This window comes from Anser brachyrhynchus (genome assembly GCF_964034855.1).
Source record: "Anser brachyrhynchus genome assembly, chromosome: 15".
Lineage (NCBI taxonomy): Eukaryota > Metazoa > Chordata > Aves > Anseriformes > Anatidae > Anser > Anser brachyrhynchus.
The window spans coordinates 5,885,676-5,908,262 of record NC_137733.1 but is presented as its reverse complement, the minus strand read 5'-3'; the positions used below and the strand labels follow the sequence as shown (position 1 = coordinate 5,908,262).

Sequence of the window (22,587 nt, the reverse complement as noted above, 5' to 3'; positions counted from 1 at the left end):
CATCGGGTGCCTGCGCGCTGTCTCCTTCCGTCGTGCTTATTCGTCCCGAGAAGCCGACGTCCCCAGACTGAGCTCGGTTTGTGACAGTGGCTTTTGGTGATACCGGCAAAGGGACGGGGCTGCGCGGTGGGTGCGCGCACCCGCGAACAGCAGCGAGCTGCACACCGAGGGCTCAGGAGGTCTCGTGGGAGCCCTTTGCTGCAGCACAGAGCAAATCGGCATGCTGAGGGGAGCGGAGGTGCTGGGCGCGTGTCCGCCAGGGTGGGCGCAGGCAGCAGAGAGCCGCGCTCGTGTCATGGGTTTCTAGCTCGTGGCGTCCCCCTCGGCCCTGGGCCGAGGCGGCCATGTCTCCACGCTGACCCCTTCTCAGCCACCACGTGCAGGTTTGGCAGCTGCTCGGGGGCTTTGCAAAGTGACCAAACTGATTCTTCTGCCCCCCGAAGTAAAATGACAAGGAAGAACCCAAATTAAAATGGATAACCTCAGAACAAAACTTGCAGATATTTCACTTTGGTGTCCCCTCTCCATCCTACTTCAGCTGAACGAAGCAGGATTGAAAACGTGACACCTGGAACTGAGGCAACCCCCTAAAACAAGCGTGTGGATTTGATTTGGGCCAGAATGACTTCCTTTTATTTAACATTTACTTTTATTCACCCAAATAGTTTCTGCTCCAGCCCTGTGCACGTGAGCCCTGCAGAGCACCCGGCAGGTCTCCCATCACTGCTCAGACAGCGTGCGGGGACTTGCTGCCCTGCCTGTGGGTGGCACCAGCACAGCTGAGCAATTGGGCACCGATCTCAGCTCCGGAGGCCCACAACCAGCTCCGGAGGTGGGCTGGGGGCTGCTGCGCGGCCGTGCCAGGGCTCTGCTGCTTGCAGCAGCATCTTGCTATTTTAGGTTGCCCTTGCTACTGGCTTCACATTCCATTATCAGCAGATGTGGCCCCGGAGGCGTTGGACACGACACTGCCTTCGCTTGCTGCCTGCATCCTCCCTTCTGCTGCGGCTGCTCCTGCGGGCAGCAGAGGAAAGACGGGGACCTGCGCGGCGCTGGGGGCGGCACAGCCACAGCCCTGCTCCCCCCACGGCCTTGGGGCCGGGTGCTGGGGTGAACTGGAGGTTTAAGCCTCCCCCAGTGAATCACCGCCATGGCATTTACGGGGCAGAACGGGGAGGCGGGCAGAGCCCGTGGGTCACCCCGTGGGCTCCTGCGGCCGCAGACGCCCTGCCCTGCCCTACTTGGCTCTGCAGCGAGGGGAGGCCTGGGCTGGTCCCTGCGTGCGTGGTGTGACGGCGGCAGCGTGTCCTGCTCGGGCTGTGCTGTGGGGAGCGTGTTTGTCCCCGTCCCCATCCCGGGGTGGGACCAGCACCGCCACACCGGGCGGGCAGTGTCCCCTCTTGATCTCCTCTCCCCGGGGCCTGTCGCAGCGGGAGCTGCTGATTAATTGGCACTTGGCAATTCCCCGTGGCCAAGGGGCTGGAGGAGCACAAAGGGCGATTTGTCTGCAAGGCTGCAAGCTTTGATAAAGCAGGGCCGGGGATGACTCAGATGTGGGTAATTAAAGTGTTTGAAGCAGCGGATGGCTCGGGCAGAAATACCAGCTCCAGGCTCTTTCAACTGCTGGAACTGGGTCACGCAGGAGCCTGGCGCTGGCGTGGCTGCGAGCCAACGGCACCGCCGGTTGCCCTTGTGCCGTAGGGCGGCCGGTTTGTCCCTGCCCTGGGGCTGTGCCGGCTGCTCTGCGGGCAGCGGGCGGGCCCGGGGGTTCTGCGCCCCAACGGCGTGCCTGGCGTGTGCCCGACGTCGGCCTTGTTCCAGCGGGAGCCTCCCGAGACTGAGACCCCGGGGGATGGCGGGCTCTTGCCTCTAGCGAGATCAGCAAGTTTCCATCGCTGCCAGTCGTGATCCTCCTGTGACCCCAAGGGGCCTGCGTGCAGCCGGTGCAGGCTGGAGCCGGGAGCCCTCCTCCCCTGGGAGTCCTCGTCCCCTGTGAAGCACAGCGTGAGGCCACTGGGGAGCTCCCGGCCGCTCCGCTACCGCTGCCTTCTGCGGGGGCGCAGCCGCCCTCGTGTCTCATCTGCAGCCTTTAATCCTGACGTTTCCTTCCCGTGCGGTACCTTCAGGGCTACAAGACAGCCAACGGCCATCTTACGCACGTTGCAGACATCTTCGGGGTGCCTTTAAACCCCTGGGGTGTTACAGAGGGCTTAGAGCCGGGCTCCGCTAGCCGTCGGTTCACTGTTTATTAACGCCCCCATTAATCTCCTATTAACGCTCTTCGAACGCGACCTTTCTGGAGGTGCCGCAGCAGCCGAGGCGCGGGGCTTAGCTTCTCCCAGCCCGGCGCCACTGACACCAGCGAGGGTTTCACTCGGGTCACGGCCGTGCCGAGCACGTCGATGCCATGCCCTGGCCGCCGAGGTGAGAGCCCCCCGCCGCCTCCTCCTGCCCCAAGAGCCACGTCTGCGGGCCGGAGCCCACCGACGGCCCCAGGCCTGCATCTCCCGGCCTCACCCCGGCTCCCGGCCTCGACCCATCTCCTGTCCTCGCCCCATCTCCCGGCCTCACCCCATCTCCTGCCCTCAGTCCTCGCCCCATCTCCCGGCCTCTCCCGCCGAGGCCGGGCTGCAGCAGTCGCCGTGGCAACGCGGGAGGCCTGCGGAGCCTGGAGCCAGGCGTTCAGGCAGGGGAGGGTGCGGCGCCGGGGGTGCTCCCTCGTCCCTGGGCCTCGTCATTGCACCCCAAACTCCTGGTCAGCTCCCCCATCCCCAGAGCTGACAAACCACCCGTTTTTCAGCCCCCAAAATGCTGGCTTTTGTACCTTTTAGTGGAAAAATGTTAAAACCTGTGTCGATGTGACCACGTCGGAGATGCCAACAGCCTCCTGCCCTCCCCTGTCCCGCGCCAAAATCCTCCCCGCAGACTGAGGCTGGAGGGAACGCGGTCAGAGCCTGGCAGTTTGGGGATGCCTGGGGGGCTGCTTCCACTGGGGATGGGTTGGAGATGGGTTGGGGATGGGACGGGGATGGGATGGGATGGGGTGGGGTGGGGTGGGGTGGGGATGGGGACGAGGATGGGATGGGGATGGGATGGGACGGGACGGGACAGGTTGGGGATGCAGCTCTCCTCTCTCTTTTCCTTTGTCCCTGTGTGACTACATGTGTCACACGGGGTCACCTCTCCCCACCTGCCATGAGCTGTGGCCCTCCTGGAACATCCCAAACATCCCACGTGGCAGGGGCTGGATTTTTCCCCACCTCGGGACAGGTTTCCTTGCTTGGCTCAGGCAGCTCGTCCCCGCCAGGGCCCTCTGCAGCCGTCAGGCTGTGGGTGACATCCGCCCATCACCTCCTGACGGCTGGAAGCGCTGAGCAGGATGGGCAGCGCAGCTCCGAGATGTCCCGGAGCACCGGGGCAGGGCACCGGGGCCGCCACGCACCAGGGACTCAACAACAACCCATGGTGGGGGGCTCAAATCCACACCATCGTGAGTCACGTTTCCTCCCAGCGCCCAGCTCCTCGGCTCACTGCCGACGCTATTTTTGGAACCTATCAGCCATGAGGAGCGCGGTTAATGAATATAAGCTCGCCACGCCGGCCTCGCGTCTCCCCGACGTCTCCGAGCGGCTCCAGCAGCGCCTCCCCGGGCTCGCGGTGCCCCGTCCCCGGTGGTGCTGCAGTGGTGGGGACGGATCCTGCGCAACGGCAGCCCCCGAGCAGCGTCCGCGTGAATCAGCCGGGAGCTGAGGTGGCGGCGCGGTAGCAAAATATTTCCTTTAAAAGGGCTTGTTTGGGGTTTTGTGTTTTTTTTTTTTTTTTGGCTCGCTGCAGAGCCTCACGCCGACTTGGCGTTGATCAGTTGTGCTCCAAATGAGCAGATATTCACAGTTATTTTTACTTGCAACCTCCAGTATTTCAGGTGGGCCTGCAGCGGCTCACTTCGTATCCCCACGCAAAAACCGGCCAAATTAGGTTCCAGGAGTGGATGAGGTGAGAGGAGGGCAGCCTTCGCTGGGTGCCTGGGGCAGGAGCCTCCAAAAGGCTGCAAGGTGCCGGTGTGGCAGGGCCGGGTCCGTGCGGCCGTGCTGCTGGCAGCAGGCTCGCTACGAACCCGCCCGTATTTTTCTCATCCATCACCTGGGGACTGCCCCAGGCCAGCAGCCTTGGGGAGCTTTGGCACCCGGGAATGGGGGGGCTTCCCCCGGCCCCGTTCCCCCCAGGGGTTGCTCCGAGAGGCCAGGAGCAGACCCGAGGGGCTGTGGCAGCGCCCGGCCGCCCGCAGCCCCCGTCCTCACAGCGCCGGGCTAAAATTATCCGCCTGGCTCGGCACTAACCGAACGGCGCGGCCCAACGGAACCCGAGCGGGCCACTGCGGGGACATCACACCGCAGCTTTGCCTGTTCTGTCTGGGACAGGGAGGGGAGGGTCCTTTCGGCCACAGCCTGGTGACAAAGACATTGATTTCCTAGACCTTTCGGTGTGGCCAAATCTATATTTTTAGCTGGAGAAAAAAAAAAAAAAAAAAAGAATAAATCACGTGTCCAAGAAATGCTTTCCCTGCCCTGACGCGAAGCAGGCTGGAAGCAGGAGATGAAAGCCCTCACCGCCGGAGCCAGCAGATGTGCGGGGCTCGCCGCCTGCTCCCCGTGTCCCCAGCGCGGGCGCTGTGCCACCAGCCTGTCCCCTGCGCCCCCGGCCCCTCCAGGCGCCAGCCCCGCTCCCGAGGGGCCGGGTGCCCGCGTGTCCCCCCGGTGTCCCCGCGGCCGTTCACCTTTCGGGGGGGCGCTGCCTTCGTCTCCCCTTCCCTGCCACCTCCTCCTCCTCCTCGCTCTCCCCCACCCTGTTCTCATTTCCCCAAGAAGACTTTAATGAAATCTGCCCTTAATTAAATCCACATTCATTTGCATAATTACCAGGAAATTGAAATTAGCCTGCCGACGTGGCTGGAATACGTTTGGGTGCCAGGCGGCCGTGCCCGCTCGGCAGCTGCCCCCATCCCTGCTCCCAGCCCCACCCCCGGGGGACCACGCTGTCCCTGCCGTCACTTTGGCTTTATTTAAAAAAAAAAAAAGTCTTCACCGCCATTCAGAATGTTGTTTGGTTTTTTTTTGCTTTTATAACTATATATTTTGTCATTTTTTATGTTTTTAGTTGCTTTTTTTTTTTTTCCTTTTCAACAGTGACAAACTGAGGTAACGTCTGTGACACTACAGCCTCTCCTACGGGAAGAAGGTCCGAAACCCGACAGCCGAGGGAAGTCGAAATTAAAAACCTGACAAACCGACCGAGGTGGCGACCCGGTGCCCGCCCCGCGAGGGACGCCCCGGGGAGCCCTGGGTTCCTTACCTACATTATTGCACGAAAGATCGAGGACATCGAGGGACCTAAGGCAAAAAGGAGAAAAAAACCGCGCCTAACATCTCTAAATCTGTGCGATGCTACTTCTAAAACCGGACCTGGGCCCCTGCGGGCGGGCAGGGCGGGGGGGGGAACGGGGACGGGGGCAGCGGCACCGATGGCAGGCTGCGGCGGGGGCACGGGGGGACACGGTGGGACCCCCGCCTGCCTGGCGGCTGCTGTGTAAACTGCTGCTGCTTCGGGGTAGCGTGATAGCCCTTTGTGCGGTAGTTCGGGGTCCAGAGGGGATGGGGGTGCTGGGGGCCCCTCAGGGTGCCCCCCCCCCCCCCCCCCGTGCCCATGGGTCCTGCAGCAGCACCAGCGAAGCCCTGCCGGGGGGGGGGATGGGGAGGGAGGCATCTGCCCCCGTGTCCTCGGCGTGAAGGGGCCACCGTGGCTCCTGCCACCGCCCTGCCTCACTGCAGGCAGACCCCGGGGTGCTGGGGACAGGGTGGCAGCAAGGAGAGGTGACGGGGACCCCATGGAGGACCCTGGGGAGGTGGCTCAAAGGTGTGTGTCTGCTGCCCCCCCCCCTCAGCTCCCTCCTGGCCACGCAGGAGCCACCAGGCCAGCCCCGGAGATGTGCCACCGCATTCCTAGTCCCTGGGTAGGAAAAGGCTGCAAAGCCCCCCCGGAGCATCGCGGCTCCTGGCCCTTTGTCCATCCCCCCCCCAGCCCACACACCCCCCCAGCCGCAGCTCCCCAGCCCCAGCAGGGAGGGGACCGGTCCCTCCGGCCACCGCCACCCCGCGCCGGGGCAGGGAGGACAGGGTGACACACAGTGACACTTGCTACATCAATGGCTGCCGGCGCACGGCGGCGGGTGCGCAGCACCTCCCGCGGCATGGAGCCAGCCGGGGGGGGGCCTCCTCCATCACCGGCCTCCTCGCCGCCTCCCGGTCCCCCCGGCGGGGCAGGGACCGGTGGGAGGGGTCAGCTCGCCACCCCAAAGGCCTCCTCCATGGCGTGGGGTCATTGGCCTTCCTGGGGCCGGGCATGGCGGGGGTCCCAGCGCAGCCCCCCGTCTCGTTATTATTATTATTATTGGGGGACCCCTCCCCATGCCACTGCAGGGGGGTCCTGGAGGGGGCAGCGCAGCTGCTGGGCAGGGGACGGTGGCACCGGCGTCCTCCCCAGCTCCTGCCACCCGGGCGGGACAGCGGGGCCAGCATCCTCGGCGCTACCGAGCGCAACCAGTTTTGTCCTTTTCCTCTTGTTTTTTTCTTTTTGTTGTTGGTTTCGTTTTTGTTTTTTTTGCTTCGGCAGGAACGGCTCCCGGTCCTGCTGCCGCCACCGCCAGCAGCCCCTTGCCCGTCCTGTCCCCGGGCTGGAGCCGCTGGGAAAGGAGCCGCACGCCGCCCCGGCGCCCTCAGACGCAGATCTCTATTGCTGTGGCCAGGACCATCTGCCCTTTGCCTTTGTCCTGCCGTCCGTCTGTCCTGCTGGCCGGCCCGGGTGAGGCCGCGCTCGGCTCGGGGCCGGCGAGCCGGGGCCCGCTGCCATCGGTCAGGATGGTCCTCTTGAGCGGCGCGGGCGTGCAGGAGCCGGCCGCCTCGTGGCGGTGCGCCCCGGCCGGCAGCTTGTCCCCGGCATGCTTGCGGGAGCGGTAGGAGGGCCGGCGGCGCACCTCGGCCATCAGGTCGTACTTGATGAAGTAGAAGACCTCCTTGACGGGGCAGCGCTTCTCCGGGTCGAGGGCCAGCAGGCGCTGGAACATGCGCAGCGCGCTGTCCGTGAAGCGCCGCCACTGCGAGGGCAGCCCCGCCAGCCGCCCCTTCTGCCACCGCACGAACTCCTCGAAGAAGGTGTCGGAGGCAGCCGCCGCCTCCCAGGGGAAGTTGCCGGTGAGGACGCAGAAGATGAGCACCCCGAAGGCCCAGACGTCGATGCTGGTGTCCACGGCAAAGCCCTCGGCCCGGCCGGCTTGGCACACCTCGGGCGCCGTGTAGGGGATGGTGCCGCTGATGCGCTTGACCCGGCAGCCCACCTTGCGGGTCATGCCGAAGTCGGCCAGTTTGACGCGGCGGCAGTCGCGGTCGAAGAGCAGCACGTTCTCCGGCTTGATGTCGCGGTGCACCAGGCTCTTGCTGTGCATGTAGTCCAGCGCCAGGCCCAGCTGCTGCACGCAGCGCTTCACCATGTCCTCGGGGAGCCCCACCTGCGGGTGTGGGACATGGTCACCCCCTGCCACCCCATCCAGCCTGCCCGTGGACCCCCGGTGCCAGCTGCTGCTCCGTTTGCTCTGCACCAGGGTTTTACTCGGGGTACTCTCGGTGTCTCCCATCTCGCTCCGCAGGGCTTCTCCACTTTTTGCTTCCCTTTCTCCACCCTTCCTCCTCTTTCCCTGCCCCTCCTGCTCCAGGGGAAGGAGGGATGCCCAAAGCAGGACCAAGCCAGTGGGGGCCCCAGGCCACCATTTATGTGACCCAGGGTATGGGTGATGGGTCTGGTGATGGGTCCCAGGACACCCAGGGGAAAGGTTATGAGTCCCAGGACACCCAGGGGCTGGGCGATGGGTCCCTGCTTTTAGGTGCTGCACTACTCAGGTGTTGGCACTCTGCTGCCAGCGGGACTGCCCCGGGTGGAGGTGCCTGGTCCCCACATGTGAGGCTCCGAACAGCTCCACAGGCACCAGGAGCCCCACCTTGCACCCTGGTGAAGTGTGAGTCGGGTCGGTGGCTTTGCCCAGCATCCTGGGGACACCGAGCCCTCGCGTCCCCCACCCCAGCACCCCGCTACGGCTCCCACCTGCGGGGGGATGATGTCGAAGAGGTCCCCGCCCGGGGCGTACTCCTGAGCAAAGACGTAGCAGTCCTCAGTCTCGAAGACCACGTCAAAGACCTTGATGATGAAGGGGCTGGAGGAGAGCGTGTTGGTGATGCTGAACTCCCGCAGGAAGTTCTTCAGCTTCGTCTTGCTCTTGTTGACAAACTTCAGGGCCATCTTGGTGCCTGCGACGGGCAGAGGGCCGGCTGAGCGCGGGGCATGGCCATCACGGGTGCATGCCCAGGTACCGCGCTCCCGAGCTCGGCCGCGCATGGGTGCTTCCCCGTGCTCGCTGCCCGCCCCGCTCCCCTCACCTGTGCTTTTGTGGGACACCAGGTCCACCTTGCCGTAGGTGCCCTTGCCGAGCTCGCGGATGAGGTCGTAGTGCTTGTTGATGTCGGTGCCCGAGAGGGTGCGGATGGCCAGGGACTGCATGTCTTCGGTGATGAGCGGCACCCCGCAGCAGGCCAGCTTGCGCGACGGCTCCTGCTCAATCGACCCGGCACTCATGGCTGTGCTGCAAGGCAGAGGCGTGTCACGGCTTTGGCCCGCGTGGACGGCGGGAGCCAGCCCCGTCCCCTAGCCCCGCTCTGCCCGCGCAGAGCATCCCTCGAGAGCCCAGCACACCTGGGGCTGCCCCAGGACCCCAAAAAGCACCCACGACCAGCAGAGCCTCCGCACGGCGCAACAGGAGCTGAGCTCCCACTCACCAGCACGCTGCAGCCAAACCACCCGCTGAGCATCTTCAGCGAGCGCTGCCCTCCGTCATCCCCAAAACCACAAACCCAGCGCCGCTCCCCGACCGGCCCTACGGGAGCGCAGCGACAGCGCCCGGCTGCTGGCTCGCCCCGGCCCACGGACGCTGGGCACCCCTGGGACGGTCGCAGAGAGGGGACCTCGGCGGATGGAGCCGGCTGCGTTTTGTTTTGTAGCAGATTGACAAAAATCATGGGATAGCAGCTGAGCGGGCGCGGGTATATATTTAGATTTTTAATGCGGCAAAAAAAAAAAAGAAAAAAAAACACAAAATTAATTCCAGCGCCTCCGGGACAAGCGGCATCCCTGGGTCCCAGGACCAGGGCTGAGCCTTGTGCCACGGCCCCACAGAGGCTGTGGGGGAGCAACGGAGCTGACGGAGTGGAGGGGGATGAAGAGCATCAAGGAGCAAACCTGGGTAGGGAGAGGGGAGCGGAGACACACGGGGACGGTCCTGGCCCAGCCCTGCCCGATGCACGGGGACCAGCTTGTCCGCCGAGGCTGAACCCGATCTCCAAACTCGCTCTTGTTTCTTTAAACTACGGCCGTGCTGCCTCTCATCCCAGTTTTTCTTTTTTTTTCTTTCCTGGGAAGTTGGGCAAAAAATAGAAAAGGAACTTAAACATCATGATGTTCCAAAAATGTAACGGCTTGACTCATAAGATCTCCAAAGCAGCTCATCTCCATAGTGCTTTATTGGCCTCGTGGAAGAGGAGCACCATCTCAGTGTCTGGTTGCTGGAGGTGGAGGTGGGTTAGTGCAGAAGCTAAATGGATGCAGCAGGACTAAAAACAGCTCGCAATATCCTACAAGAAGAATTATGTCTGCACTTGAATTTAAAGTCCTGCTTGTCAATGTCTGTTAATTAACCTGTGTTGAAATACAATTATTCAAGTCAGCAAAGTTTTTTTTATTTAAAAAACAAAAAGCCTGTGGGATAGGAGATGAAGGACTGCCTACTGCTGAGCAGCTCTCCAAGTCAAGGACTGCTTGCTTTTCCTTAATCTGGGTTTCGGTCCCCTCCTGCCTGATGGGTTTTTGAGGCTGTGCTGCAGAAAGCTCCCTCCTGACCTGCAACAGAGACGTGGCCCTCAGAAATGGGTGTCCCCAGGGAGGGACGCGTCCCCGAGGAGGGGGTGTCCCTGGGGATGGGGCTGCTGCTTGCCACGCTCCCAGCTCGGCCGCTGTCCTTCCCGAAGTGCCAGCAGGTTGGATGGGAACACAGAGCCACTGCCATTCCCGGGAAAATCCAGCAGCGGCGGCGGCCGAAACACCAACACGCCCGGGGAAAAAAAAAAAAAAAAAAAGGAAACGCAGAAGTTTTCATTAAAAATTGAAATGCTTTGAAAACATGCTGCTTTCTATGTAAACAGCAAAGGCAGCAGCGAGGACAGGGACGAGGACGCTTCCATCTGGCTCTGCGCAGTCACAAGGACCGTGGGACACCCGTCCCTGGGCTGAATTTTGGGGTGCTGCTGGGGAAGGAGCTCTGCCCCGCGGGGGGAACGCCGGCATCCTGCCGTGCCCGAGCAGACACCACCACGGCACGAGACCAGGGGTGACACCCAAGGGGCAGCAAAGCCACCGCCGGGTGCCACCAGTCCCCACTGCCCGCTGCAGGCAGCTTGCGCCGTCATCTGCGTGTCCTGAACCGTTTCTCCTACTATTCAGACTAAAATTGTTCTGTGTTTAAGCTTGAGAACCATTTATCTCATTGAGCGAGGAGGATAATCCACCCACTGCTTCCTCGCTCCATGGCATGTATTTATAGGCAGGCGCTCGTCTCCCGGCGGCAGCTGTCTCTCCTCCTCTCCTCTCCCTGAGCCTCCCCTGCTCCGCAGTCCCCAGCACCCGCTCCCGGTCCCCATCGCCCGCCGGGTCCCCGGTGCCACCCGCTGCAGGCGCGAGGCTGCACGAGCTGCTCGGCCATGTGCCGAGCCCTGGGCGCATCGGCTCTGCCAATAAGTAATTGGCAACTCATTAAGAGCTCATTGAGAGGAGCAGGAGCAGGGAGAGGCGGCTGCCGGAGCGGTGGCTGCTTGGAAATGGAGAGGGGAAGGGATAAAAAAAAGCCCTCCGGCCACATCGGAGAGGGACAGGTCAGGAAACCAGCCCGGCTTTAAACGGAGGAGCGGGGTTTGGTGCTGGGGGTTTGGGAAGAAGCCCACGGGGCAGGGCCCGGGGCTCTGCAGGACACAGATCTCCCTTTCAGCGAGGAATGCAAAGCGCCCGGCAGCAGGCAGGCGTCCCCGCGTCCCAGCCGGAGGAAACTGAGGCACAAAGCAAGGAAGCGACTTCCCGCGGCCACACAATGCGCCGGGGGCCAGGACTGGCCCCGGGTGTCCCTGTTCTGCTCCCGCAGTGAGCGGGGTCCCCCTGGCACCGAGCAGGCACCGGCCCTCGCTCCCCATCCAGGTGTGGGGATGGGGGACCAGGGCTGTGACACAGCCCCGGAGCGGGATGGGGTCTCCCCTCCTGGCCCACATCCTGCGAGGAGCTCTGCGCGCTGCTCTGCACCCGTTTAAGCACCAGGAGCCCTTCCTGAGCCCATTTTGGGGGGAAGGATGCTACGGGATGAGCTGGCAGCCGACCCACCGCGTGCCACACTGTGACTTTGCTGGAGGAGTCACTGCAGGACACTCGGGGACGATTCGCACAGCGCATCTGGGTGCTCGCCCTGCAGCTCAGCCTCAGGCATCGGGGGCAAGCTGAGAAAACCGGGGCCCTACCGGCAGCGAGGAGCAAGGGGACAGCAGAGCTCACCTGTGCCCGGCGCAGCCCCGCCAGGGCCGTCCCACCTACCGACGTCCCCACGTCCCGCACTGCCCTGGCAATGCCCACGCCGCGGCCGGCTGCAGCCGGGGCCGAGCCGCAGGCTCTCAGCGTGCCGCTCCATTTCCAGCCTCTGCCGCCTCTCGGCTCCGTTCTCATCTGACCCCATTACGGGAACATGTCAGCTCCTCGCGGCTCGTCGGGGCCGTGGGGACCGGCGCCAGGCAGAGCAGCGTTATTAGCTGCGCTTCCCATGGGCATCAGGACACCGGCATCCGGGGACACCGGCAAGGGCACCTTTGCCTAACGAGGCCGACGTCTCCGCAGGAGGGCATTGTGCAGGGGAGGGCATCCTGCAGAGCTCAGGGTGTTTTTGCCAGGGTCAGTGGTGTTGCAGGGCAAGACCCACATGGGTGCAGCCAGAAGGCCGCGAAAACATCCATGTCCCAGCTAGTGACCCCGCTCCTGTCCCTCCTTGTTCCTGCGCAGGGAACGGGGGGAATCGCTGCCGTTTTGGGGTTTCTGAAACCCCAAAAGCTGGCCCAAAAGGCAGCAGGCAGCAGCTGGGCGTGGCCGCCCGACACCAGCACATGCACAAGCAATGCCACGGCCATAAGTGCGCACGGGGAGAGGGCGCCTTCGCCAGGACCCACAGTGGGGCTGCCCAAAGCTGCAGCATTTTGGGAGCTGCCCAGCATCCCGCAACCCGGGAGGCGCAACCGGCACCCAGAGGGCAATGGACGGGGCAACAGCTCCTTGTCCTCTCGTCTCTCACGGAGCGAGACCTGACCCCTCGCAGCGGTGACCTGAAGCACTTTGGAAAGCACTGGGAGGTGCTCGAGCGCCACATGCCATAAGCCTCAGCCAGTGCCACATCGCCCTGATCTCCACCAAAGCAACAGTGACATCCCAAGTTCCTGGGTCCGTGACACTTCTCTGCACGATGGCACCGCGTCCCCAGCTGGCCGGATTTCCTCACACCTCCATTCCCAGGCCGGGGCAGAGTGCCCGGCAGCAGCCCTGAAACAGGGATCGGCTTGGGCAGAGCCGATGAGCACCCCGCAGCGTGCACGATCGCGGCACGCGGGAGCTGCCTTCCTCCTCCCGGTGGAGACGTCTCAGCTGCGGGGCAGGGGCAGGCCCCGCTTCGCCCATCGGCAGCACCCCTGCAGCGGGAGCCATCTCCCACCCCGGCCCGCGACGAGCTCCTTCAGCCCTTGGTGCCGGTGACTCAGGTTGCACAGGCGGCCTCGAGAAATTCTGGGGAGAGCACATCGCCAACAGCCCCGCTCTGTCCGACAGCGCCCGCAGCCCTCCCGAGGGACCGGCAGCGCCCCGGGGAGCCTCGGTGCCCCCCACGCTGCTCTCCTGGAGCTTCCGGGAGGATTTTTCCCTGCCCTTGTCTCCCAGCTCAGCACTTGACACAGCACCGCTTCCGTACAGCGCGGCCCGACGACAGGACCTTGGCTGCCTTTCAGCGCGCTGGCTTCCCAGGATTTTTCCTGCTGAAGGGGATTGCTTTGTTAGGACCTCAGCTCCTTCTGCCTCCGGCTCCTCCCGCCTTCTCCCAGACTTGCCGCTGGCACCGGGGATTTATGATTACTTCATTGTTTGATTGGTTTCATCAGCCTGTCAGCATCTCCCTCCCAAAACTCTTCCACCAGTGACGGCGGCACCGCGCCTTCGGGATCTGCAAAGACAAACGCCGCGAGCGGCACCTGCCTGGTCCCCGCGGGGCTGGGCCGGCCACGGCCTCGTCCCTTCCCGCCCTCAGGGGCAGTGTCCCTGCCACCTCGATGCCAAAACCAAAGCTCCAGAGGGGCTGCGTCCCCACGGAGGGGCTGCGTCCCCGTGCTGGACCCTCGCAGGCCGGTGCCGCCCGTGGCCCAGTCACCCCAGCGCCCCGGGTGCCACCGCTAGGGACGAGTCCCCGCCGAAGTGGGGTCACCAAACCCCTCGGCTGCGCCCCGAAACGGCCCAGCCCTTCGGGGAAGGGCAGAGCGAGGCCGTTGGAGCCGCAGCGAGCCGGGATGCTGCCGGTTGGCGGGCTCGGCACCGCCGGTCGAGGCTTCGCCTCCCGGCACCCGGCACCGGGCACCCGACGCTCGCCGGCCGCAGGGTGGGTGGCGGTGGGGTGCGCTCCCCTCGCCCACCGCTGCCAGGGCGATGCTGGGGGGGCTCGGGGCTGCCCCCGGTGCCCTTGCCCACTGCTCGCCGCCGTCCCCGCTCCGCTGTGGGGTCGCTGCCCCCAGCCGCTCCCCCAGCCCCGCTCTCAGCACGGCGCCGCCGCATCGCCCCCGGCCTCCCGAATCGCCCCTCGTGCCCTCGAGCCGTCCCCGCGTGTCGCCGGGCGGCGAGGACGGAGCCCCCCCCCGACCCCCCCCGGTCCCCCCTCGCCCTCCCCACGCCTCCCCAGCCCCTCTCGGCCACAAAACTCCGCTCAAGTCGGGCTCACGCCGCTTCCGTCTCCGGCCCCGGCAGCCGCAGGGCTGGGGCCGCACCGGGCGGGGGCTGCGGCGCAGGTGGCGGCGGGGACCGGGCGGGGACCGGGCGGGGACCGGGGGGCTCGGGGGGGGGGGGGGGGGACCCGGTGCGGGGCTGGGGGGAGCGACCCCCGGCACGGGCTGGGAGCGGGGGGGGCTGTCCCCGGCCCCCCCAAACACACACACACACACACACAGCCGGGGGGGAGCGGGGGGCAGCGCCCGGCCCGCGGGTTTCTTTTGCTATTTTTTTTTTCATAATGATCCCTTTTACCGGGATCCTCTCGAAATGGCGCTTCCCCCCCCCCCCCACGCCCCCCCCTTTCCCCTTCTTCCCCTTCCCCTCCACATCGCCGTGCAGACAAAAGGGCCGCCCCGCCGCCCGCACAAAGGCGAGCACCGCCGCTCCTCCCTTCCCCTCCGCCGCACCGGGGCCGGCCCCGAAGCGCACCGGGGCCAGCGCGGAGCCTTACCGGGGCCCGGACCCCGCCGTCCTCGGCGGCTCGCGCAGCCTCCGCCGTCAGCCCCCCGCGCGGGGCCGCGCCGCCGGGCTCATCCCGCCGCTGCCGCCGGGAGCGGAACCGGAGCCGGGAGCGGCGCCCCCCCCACCCCCCGCTCTCCGCCGGAGCCCCCCCGGCAGGGCAGCGCCGCCGCCGCCCCGCCCCCGGCCCCGCCTCCGTGATCCACGCGGGGAGCGCGGCACGGGGGGGGGCGCGCCCCCAGCCCACGCGTGTCCCGATCCCACCCCCTCCCCGTCCCCAAAATCCCCCGGCCGCGTCCCGTCGCCGCCGCGCACCGGGCTGGGGATCCCGGCGTGGGTGACCCCGCAGCGGTCCGGTGCCCCCGGGCTGGGTGCCGGGGGTGGGAGAAGCGTTTTGGGGGAGAAAACGGCCGGAACGGGCAACGCTGCGGGAGATGGGGCGGCACGGCGGGGACCTCGGGGACCCCGGGGACGGGTGGCGGGCCGGGGACCCCGCGCTGGGTGGAAGGGGCCTCGCCGGTGCCACTGTGCGAACGGGAGCCGCGCTGGCCCGAAGCGCCGTGACCTGCCGCCCTCCGCGCCCAGCTGCCCCCCGGGGCTGTCCCCCGCGTCCCCTCCCGCTGCCACCCCGGCTGCGGCAGCTCCCCGGGGCCGGAGCTGCACCTCGGCTCCCCGCGGCTGTCCCCATTTACAGCTGCGGGCCGCTTCCAGGTCAGGTACGGGGAGCGGTGCCGGAGAGCGGTGCCAGGGGAACCTGCGTGGGGACAGCGGCCGGGGACCCAGGACGTGTCACCCGCCCCAGGTGACATCGGGGGACCAGCACCCGGGGACGGGGAGCGCTGCGGGTGCTGCTGTTTGCAGCCCCTTTGGGCGCAGCGGGTTTGGGTGAGCGCACGGCGTGTCCTGCAGTGAGCCGTGGGGAAAGTGCCCGCTCCGTGGGGCTCCGTGGGGCTCCATGGGGCTCCGTGGGGCTCTGTGGGGCTCCGTGGGGTTCTGTGGGGCTCTGTGGGGCTCTGTGGGGCTCCGTGGGGCTCCGTGGGGCTCTGTGGGGCTCTGTGGGGCTCCGTGGGGCTGGCTGGCCCCTGCCCATCGGATGCTGGGTTTGCAGCTGCAGACCGCACCCCAGCACGTGGCAGGCCGGCGGTCACGCACAGATCGAATAATAACAGCAATAACAATAACACCGGCTACTGTTTGCATAAAGCTCACGGTCTTCAAAGCATTTAAAGAATATTAATAACTAATTATGATCAGCGAGATGGAAGGAGCCGGATCCAACACGTTTGTCACCCAGCACAGTCCCAGACCGTGCCAAAGCCCCGAGTGCCCCCGGGATTTCCGCCAGCGGCTCGGGGGGGACGTCCCAGCTTGTGCCGGGGGACGCGCTCGGGCAGAGCGGGCAGCGGGGAAATGACCCAGAAAAGGTAAAAGACGAATTGCGGCTCCCCAGGAATGGCTTCCCGCATCGCCACAAGCACCACAAGGGTTCGGAGAGCCAAGGACGAGCTGGGGACACGCAGGTCCCTGCGGGAGCTGCTGTTCGGATCGCAGCTGTGTGCGTGCCACAGAGCGGCGGACCAGCTCGGGGACACGTCCCCAGATTTGGGGTAAGCAGCTGCGAACGCACCCCACTGCTTGAGAAAGGCTGGGTTTTGAGCATCTCCCCCCTGCGAGCCAAGAGAGAAGTATTGCAGAAGCAGAAAGCCCAAGATATTTCTAACAGCCCGGTCCCCTCCAAACTCAGCGAGGTCGCTCATCCCCTCGCCATCTCTCGGTGCCGCGAGCCGTGAGCAGCTCAGCCAAAAGCGAAGGCGCCGCCGCCGCCGCGAGCGGTGCTGCCGGAGGGCAGAGCTGGTGGCCGCGGCCGGCGGGCACGGAGCCGCTGTCACGGAGCCGCTGTCACACCTCGGTGCCAGAGCTGAAACCTGCCTGGAGCTGATGGCGGGGATGCTGGGAAGGAGCAGGCGGGAGGGAAGGAGGGAGGCAGGGAGGGAGGCAGGGAGGGAGGCAGGGAGGGAGGCAGCGGCGCAGGAGCGGAGCACGCCGGGAGCCGCAGCGGGAGCAGCCGGGGATGCGCTCGGCCCCCGGGGAGGTGCCTCCCCTCCCGGCTGTTTTTGGAGATCTTTCCCCCATCTTGCTCCCAGACCTGCTCTGCCCTGGTGGAGGCTGCCAAGCATTCGCTCCGCCTCTCGCTCGGCGTCCTCGCTGCCCGCGGGTCATCGTCATAGCGTGCGGCCGCTGCTGCTCGCCCACCCGGGGGTACACGACCCATGGGGGGCCGGGGGGGGGTCCCAAGGGGAAGTGGGGTCGGTGGGAGCCGGTGATCCCTCCGTGCGATGCTCCCCTGTGCCCAGACCAGATTCCCGGCTGCTGCTCCCAAGGTCAGGGAGGAGATGCAGCCCAGGGCACCGCAGGGCACCGCGGGGCGCAGGCTGCGGCTCTGGTGGGGAAGGGCCGAGCCGCTGCCGGCGGCCGTCAGGGCGCTGCCTCCCCTCCCGCAGCCCCCCAGGCTCCGTCCCCTGCTCCTGGGGGACAGGGGAGCAGGGGCGGCCCCAAGCCGGCCGGGCAGGGGGCCCAGCCTCCTGCCCGCTGCCTCCCTCAGCACAGGCTGGGTGCCCGAGGCCGCAGGAGCCGCTTGCAGGCAGCTCGGGAGTAGCGTTAACTCTGGAGCGTAATGATGGCTATTGAGTTACTGGTTTGGGAAGAAACATAACGGCTTTCTTTTGGGGGGTGTTTCTTCCGAAACGAAGCAGAAGGGGTTTCTTCGGGGGTGCAAGGGGGTCACGGCACCGTGTTGCTCCCCCTGGTCTGGGCGCAGAGCCGCAGGCAGTGTCTGCAGCGTTTCCCACCCCGTTCCCATCCCAGGGCCAGTTCGAAGCCAGCAGCGGGAGCGAGATGGGGGCACGGGGACAGCCTGGCACGGCCCGGCCCAGCCCGGCGCTCCCGCCGCCTCCGCTCGCAGCCCGTTCTGCTGGCACCATCTAGCGAGGGCGAGGGGACCGGCAGCAGCCGCCGGCACCACGTGCGGCTGGCCCGGTGGCCCGGTGGCCCGGTGGCCCGGTGGCCCGGTGGCGGAGCAGGGCGCAGGCGGTGCCAGCGCCTCTCCCTGTCCCCTGTCCCCCAGCCCGCTCGGGGATGTCACCTCCCTGCGCCATCCCGGCTCCGGGTGCGGGTGGCGCAGCGGGACGGGAGCCAGGGGTGCTCGGGGACCAACGGGGGGCCCCGCTGCCAGCCCCAGTGCCCCGCGCCACCGCGTCGCCCCAGCCCCTGGACCATGACTCACGGAGATCGAGGCTCCGAAAAAAAAACACAATACAATGTGCTTTACCCACCAAAATACATCCTACAGCTTCCGGCGTGCTGGCAGGAAGGACGGACACCTTGCGGTGTGCCCAGGCTGCCACGTGCCCACCGGGGACGAGCCGCAGCCCGGCTCACAGCCCTGCCTGGCCCCTGGGACCCGGACCCGGACCCTGGCGGGTGCTCCTGCCACGGCAGGAAGAACGGCCAGGGGTGGAGGGAGGGGGCTTTGCTCCGGGGACGGCGGCACGGGACAGCAGCCGGCGGTGGCCTGGTGCCACAGAGGAGCAGCTGGGCACGGCATGTGCCGGCGTTCACACCTCGCATCCCTGCCGGCTGCCCGGCTAATTCAGGCACCGCGCGTTTGCCTTGGCTGCCGCTCAGCAACGCGGGTGGGAGAGGTTTCGGGGCCAGAAAACAGCGGGGAGGGAGGGAGCCGAGTGCTGGTGCCGCTGCAGAGAGGCCTTCACGAGCTGGCGCTCGTGGCCCTCCCTGGGGACCATCACCTGCCCCCGCAGTCCCTGGGAGCAGGGTCCGGCCCCACTGAGAGGAGAGGGTGCAGGCAGGATGGTGCCAGGATGCCCTGTGTGCACGGATGCCCTACGTGCAGCTGTCCTGCAGCTGGAGGTGGCCGAGCAGGAGCTGCCACGCGGCTGCAGGGGGACGAGTCCTGGGAGCACGTCAGTGCCACCCCCAAATCCAAGCCAGCCCGCTGCCCCCAGGGCTCCCCAGGCTGCCGGGGCAGCCCTGCAGCAGGACACAGTCTCCGGCTCCTCCGGAGCTGCTGCGACCTGTTGGGATGCGGCAGGAGGTGCACCCCAGCCAGCAGTCCCACTCCCGTGGGCACGGCACGGGACGGCACAGCACGGCACGGCACGGCACGGCACGGCACCAGGGAGGGACACACACACACACACACACACACACCTCCAGCATCTTGGAGAGCTGCTGCCAGGGAAGCACATGCTGGCTGTGCGCACGTGCTGGGCACGCAGCCTCTCCTGGCACGGCATGGCATGGAGCCGAGCCCCGGACCCCCTCCAGCCGTGTCTGCACCAGGGCAGGCTCTGGCACAGGCTCTGCAGGTGGCTTTCCGCTGGCCACCGTCCCCAACCCACCTCGGTGCCGTGTCCCCCCCGCGGCATCCCCGTGGCACTGACCTGTGCAGGTGCAGGGGCTGCAGCTCCTCTTTCTGGAAGCAGACGAAGCAGAAGGAATCCATCGCGCGAACGCACCCGGGCGAGGGGGAATCCAGGCCGGGCAGCGCCGGAGGAGTGTTGGCATCTTCCTCGCCCTCACCTGTGCCGTCGGTGGGGACTCACGTTCACCCGGCCAGGGCCATGGTGTCGGGGAGCCCCTCACGCCGCTGGGCCGAGCGCTGGGGCCGGCCGCTCACCGCGTGGGGAGGCAGCGCCGGGCCGGGCCGTGTCCCTCGTCACCCTCGCGCCGGAGCCGGCAGTGCCCGATGCCATCCCGGCACCCATCGCGCACCGGTGCTCAGGGGCTGCGTGCGGGGACCTGGGGTGCCATCGCCCTGGCCGAGGGGTCCAGCAGGGCAGGATGAGGCCCCGGCCGAGCCCTCGCGGCACTTCAGAGGCCGGAGGACGCGGCCGTCCCACTCCGGCACCCAGCGCCCATGTGGCACCCAGGCGGCAGGCACAGCCCCGGTGCCCGTGGCCCCGCCACCGCCGTGTCCCCGCGGCAGCGTCCCCGGCGCAGGACTCGTGGCAGGCAGGCGGCTGGGCCGGGTGCCCCGCGTGCCCGCGGAGGAAAGTTGTGCCGGCGGCGAGCTGCGGCTCCGCGGGGCCGCTCTCACCGGCAGAGCCGCCGCTCGCTCTGGCGGCTCAGGCAGCGTGCGGGTATTAATAGCTCCCGAGCCATGCGGCGAGGCTGGGAATTAACTCCTCGGCTGCCGCCGCCGGCCCTGCCCGGGCTCCGCGCTGGTGCCGTGGGGTTTGGCAGCGCCGCGGCTGAGACCTGGCAAACTCAGCGCTGTGCTGGCGGTGCGAGGCAGGGCGGCCGTGGTGGTGTCCGGGAGCACCAGGCCCTCGTCCCAGCCCGTGTCCCACCCCCTGGGGCAAAAGCAGAGGCCAGGTCCCCGCGGGAGGACGTGGGGAGGCTTCCCCAGCCTGGCCATCGGCTTCGTCATCTCTCGCCGTGAATTATTCAGCGCGCCGCTCCGGTTGCAGCGCATCTGCCCCAGCCACTCCCATCCTAATGGCAAAAATCGATGGATTTTAAACTCTCATGGAGAGAAAGCTCCTGGCCATGCCACCGAGGGCTGTGCTGCGGGCAGGCTGCTCCTGTTCCGCATGGCATCGGTGCTGGGGACTGTCCTCGGTGCAAACCTCCCCAGGACCAAACCCGGAGGGCGATTCATCCCTAACTCACAGCCGTCACCTTTGTCACCAGGGAGGGACAGTTCCTGCAGGGCACGGCGTGCCCCAGCCATGCCTGGGTGCGGGTGCCAGAATCCCGCAGGCATCGGGAGCCCCTCTCCACCCCGCGGGGTGCAGCGGGTGCCTCCTCCGCTGCCTTTCCCCCAGGGCCCTGGCACCCACCCAGGCACCCACTCACCAGCTTGCTGCACAGAGCGACGAAAATGTTAAAATTTAATGTCTCGGCTAATGGGCTGAGCAGCGGAGAGGAGAAATGTGGAAAGAAAAGGGGCCGCTCTCCCAAGGAAGGGAAGAGGAGAGCGTGTCCAGCCCTGGGGAGCCCCTAATGGCTCCTGGAGGGGCCGCGTGGTGCTGGGCTGATGGGACCCCTCTCTTTTATTAAAAACCATTAGCTCCTCGCAGCCCCCGTGGAGATGTGGGATGGAGCAGCCGGGCGCTGCTCTGCCTGGCTCCGGGCTCCACCGTGGATGGGACCCGGCACGTGGAGCCCCGGCTGCGCTGTCCCCTGCACGTCCCCTCCCCAAAAGACGGGAGGCTGAGGACAGGGAGAGGTGCAGAAGGGCCGATCCAGGTGTCTCTCTGCATTGCCTGTCTGGGCTTTTGAGGCCTAGGAAGAAAAGCAGGGGCAGGCACTGAAATTTGTGTAGGTTTAAAAAAAAAAAAAAGCCACAGCCCGCAACTTTCTCCAAAGTCCATCCTTTGGCTGGAGTAGAAGTGGCGCCTCTTACCACACAGCAGCAAGGTGGAGGTGAAATACAGTCACCTCTTCCAGACACCAGCCAAGGAGAACACGGCAGACAAAGCTCAATTCTTCCACGTATCCGCAAGCAGCTGTGGCTGGCACTGCACCCTGTGTCCTCACCAAGCCCCTGCTTCAGCAAATCCAACCCCTGGCCATGGAAACAAAACATTTGGGTCCGTGGGAAGGCGTACTGGTGCCTGCCTGCCACTGGCAGCCCGATACCTGCTGTCCCCTCCGCATCTTGTGGCAAGCACAGCAGCAGAAGAAAGCCGGGGAGGAGGCAGTGGCACACGAAATGATGGCCCTGCAAAACCTGCAACCCCCCCCACGCCTGCTTGTCTGACCTCCTGTCACGTCTCAACCCCCTGAGCTTGTTTGGTCCCAGCCCCAGGAAGCAATTCCCAGGGAGGTAACCTGCAAACAGCCCCAGGGGCTTTCCAGTGAGAGGAAACCCTCCGGCCTCGGGGCATCCCGCCTGTTTTGGAGGCGAGTGTCTTCTTTTTGGAGGGTCTTCTGGAGGAGGAGGGACCCGTGGTGGGGAGCACACCTTCCCCCAGAGCAGTGGGCTGGGGGGTTTAATTAATCACGCACGACCGTACTTTGAGGTTGTGGGCATGGGTATCTGCACTCAGAGCCGTTACCTGCCGTGTATTTTAGAGCTTGCTAAATGAACAAACTGCTTATTGCCAAGCAGCTTACTGAGCAAAGGGACTGGTTGGGGTTCCCTCCACAAAACTTTCCCTCGCGTTTCGAAGTTGCTCTATTGTACTTATAAAATACAGCTTAACCCTTTCAATTAAATTATCTTGGGTGGATGTGCAGGAAGGCGCTCGTTTGTGCACCGCAGTCAGAATGAGTTACAGCTCAGTTTGTGGTAGGAGCAATAAAACGGCAATAAGATGGAAACAGATACCCGGCTGGATTTGAAGAGAGGCGTAGACAGCTGCTGGATTGGAATTAGACTCAGACTCAGCCTGGAGGCAAAACCCAAACTCTGCAAAACTGGAATAAAGCAATTAACTGCAATGAATATTTGAGCGTGTGATTGAACAGGCTGGAACGAAGACTGGAGCTGTGCAGGATGCTTTGACAAAAGGGCTTCAAATCAAGTTCTAGTGCGTTTCTGTGTATGTTTACAACAAAGATAACCAAGGGATAAACCATACAGTTAAGAACAATTTTCACAAATTCTGTTACCTTGGCCTCCTGAGGTAGCCATTTGGCTCCGTGGTGTTTCCCTTTCTTCTGGTTTGTTTTTGTGGTTTTTTTTAGACATAAAGTTAGAAAAGTTTGATGGCTTTTCCCGACTTGGGCTGACTGGGACATAGTCGGAGCCTTACTGTCTCCCTCTTTAGGAAACAGAAGATGAAAAAGCCCCGAATTGAAACATAAGGGCTGCAGACAGCCAGTGGTTTCCCCGGCCAGGGCAGTGCAAGACCTTTTATTTCCACAGCTATTGAAGGCATGAGGATATTTTGTTGTCCTTGG

At 65.3% G+C, this 22,587-nt stretch overlaps 2 protein-coding genes across 12 annotated transcripts in view; one reads left to right on the top strand and one right to left on the bottom strand.

The window, feature by feature from the left end:
• Positions 1 to 5,275, top strand: part of DNAAF8 (dynein axonemal assembly factor 8) — a 105,388-nt gene extending 100,113 nt beyond the window's left edge. For 6 of the 7 annotated variants that reach the window (XM_080556366.1, XM_080556367.1, XM_080556369.1 and 3 more), the window contains one exon: positions 2,832 to 5,275. The gene's annotated coding sequence lies outside the window, so the exon portion shown is untranslated. The remainder of the gene's footprint in view (positions 1 to 2,831) is intronic. The other variant, XM_080556364.1, reaches the window with a different exon arrangement.
• Positions 5,088 to 20,947, bottom strand: SBK1 (SH3 domain binding kinase 1). 5 transcript variants are annotated; one of them, XM_080556385.1, is made up of 4 exons: positions 19,119 to 20,947; positions 8,481 to 8,678; positions 8,149 to 8,351; positions 5,088 to 7,558 (listed from the first exon to the last, which is right to left on the bottom strand). In XM_080556385.1, exons 1-4 carry the CDS (start codon positions 19,240 to 19,242, stop codon positions 6,770 to 6,772), a joined length of 1,314 nt encoding a protein of 437 aa, XP_080412511.1. In that variant the 5' UTR covers positions 19,243 to 20,947; the 3' UTR covers positions 5,088 to 6,769. The 5 variants fall into 5 exon arrangements, with proteins under 5 accessions (XP_080412511.1, XP_080412512.1, XP_080412513.1 ...); XM_080556386.1 differs by having other exon boundaries at positions 8,481 to 8,683; positions 19,119 to 20,937; XM_080556387.1 differs by lacking the exon at positions 19,119 to 20,947 and adding an exon at positions 14,651 to 14,790 and having other exon boundaries at positions 8,481 to 8,683.
• Between the last annotated feature and the right edge of the window lie 1,640 nt (positions 20,948 to 22,587).

What these genes read in the sequence shown, in the direction of transcription:
- SBK1 (XM_080556385.1), bottom strand. Translation starts at nt 19,242, where the DNA reads ATGCCAACACTCCTCCGGCGCTGCCCGGCCTGGATTCCCCCTCGCCCG. An exon ending in CAGCCCCTGCACCTGCACAG is followed by an intron (nt 8,679 to 19,118) that starts GTCAGTGCCACG and finishes CTTGCAGCACAG; the next exon opens with CCATGAGTGCCGGGTCGATT. An exon ending in TCGACATCATCCCCCCGCAG is followed by an intron (nt 7,559 to 8,148) that starts GTGGGAGCCGTA and finishes CCACACCCGCAG; the next exon opens with GTGGGGCTCCCCGAGGACAT.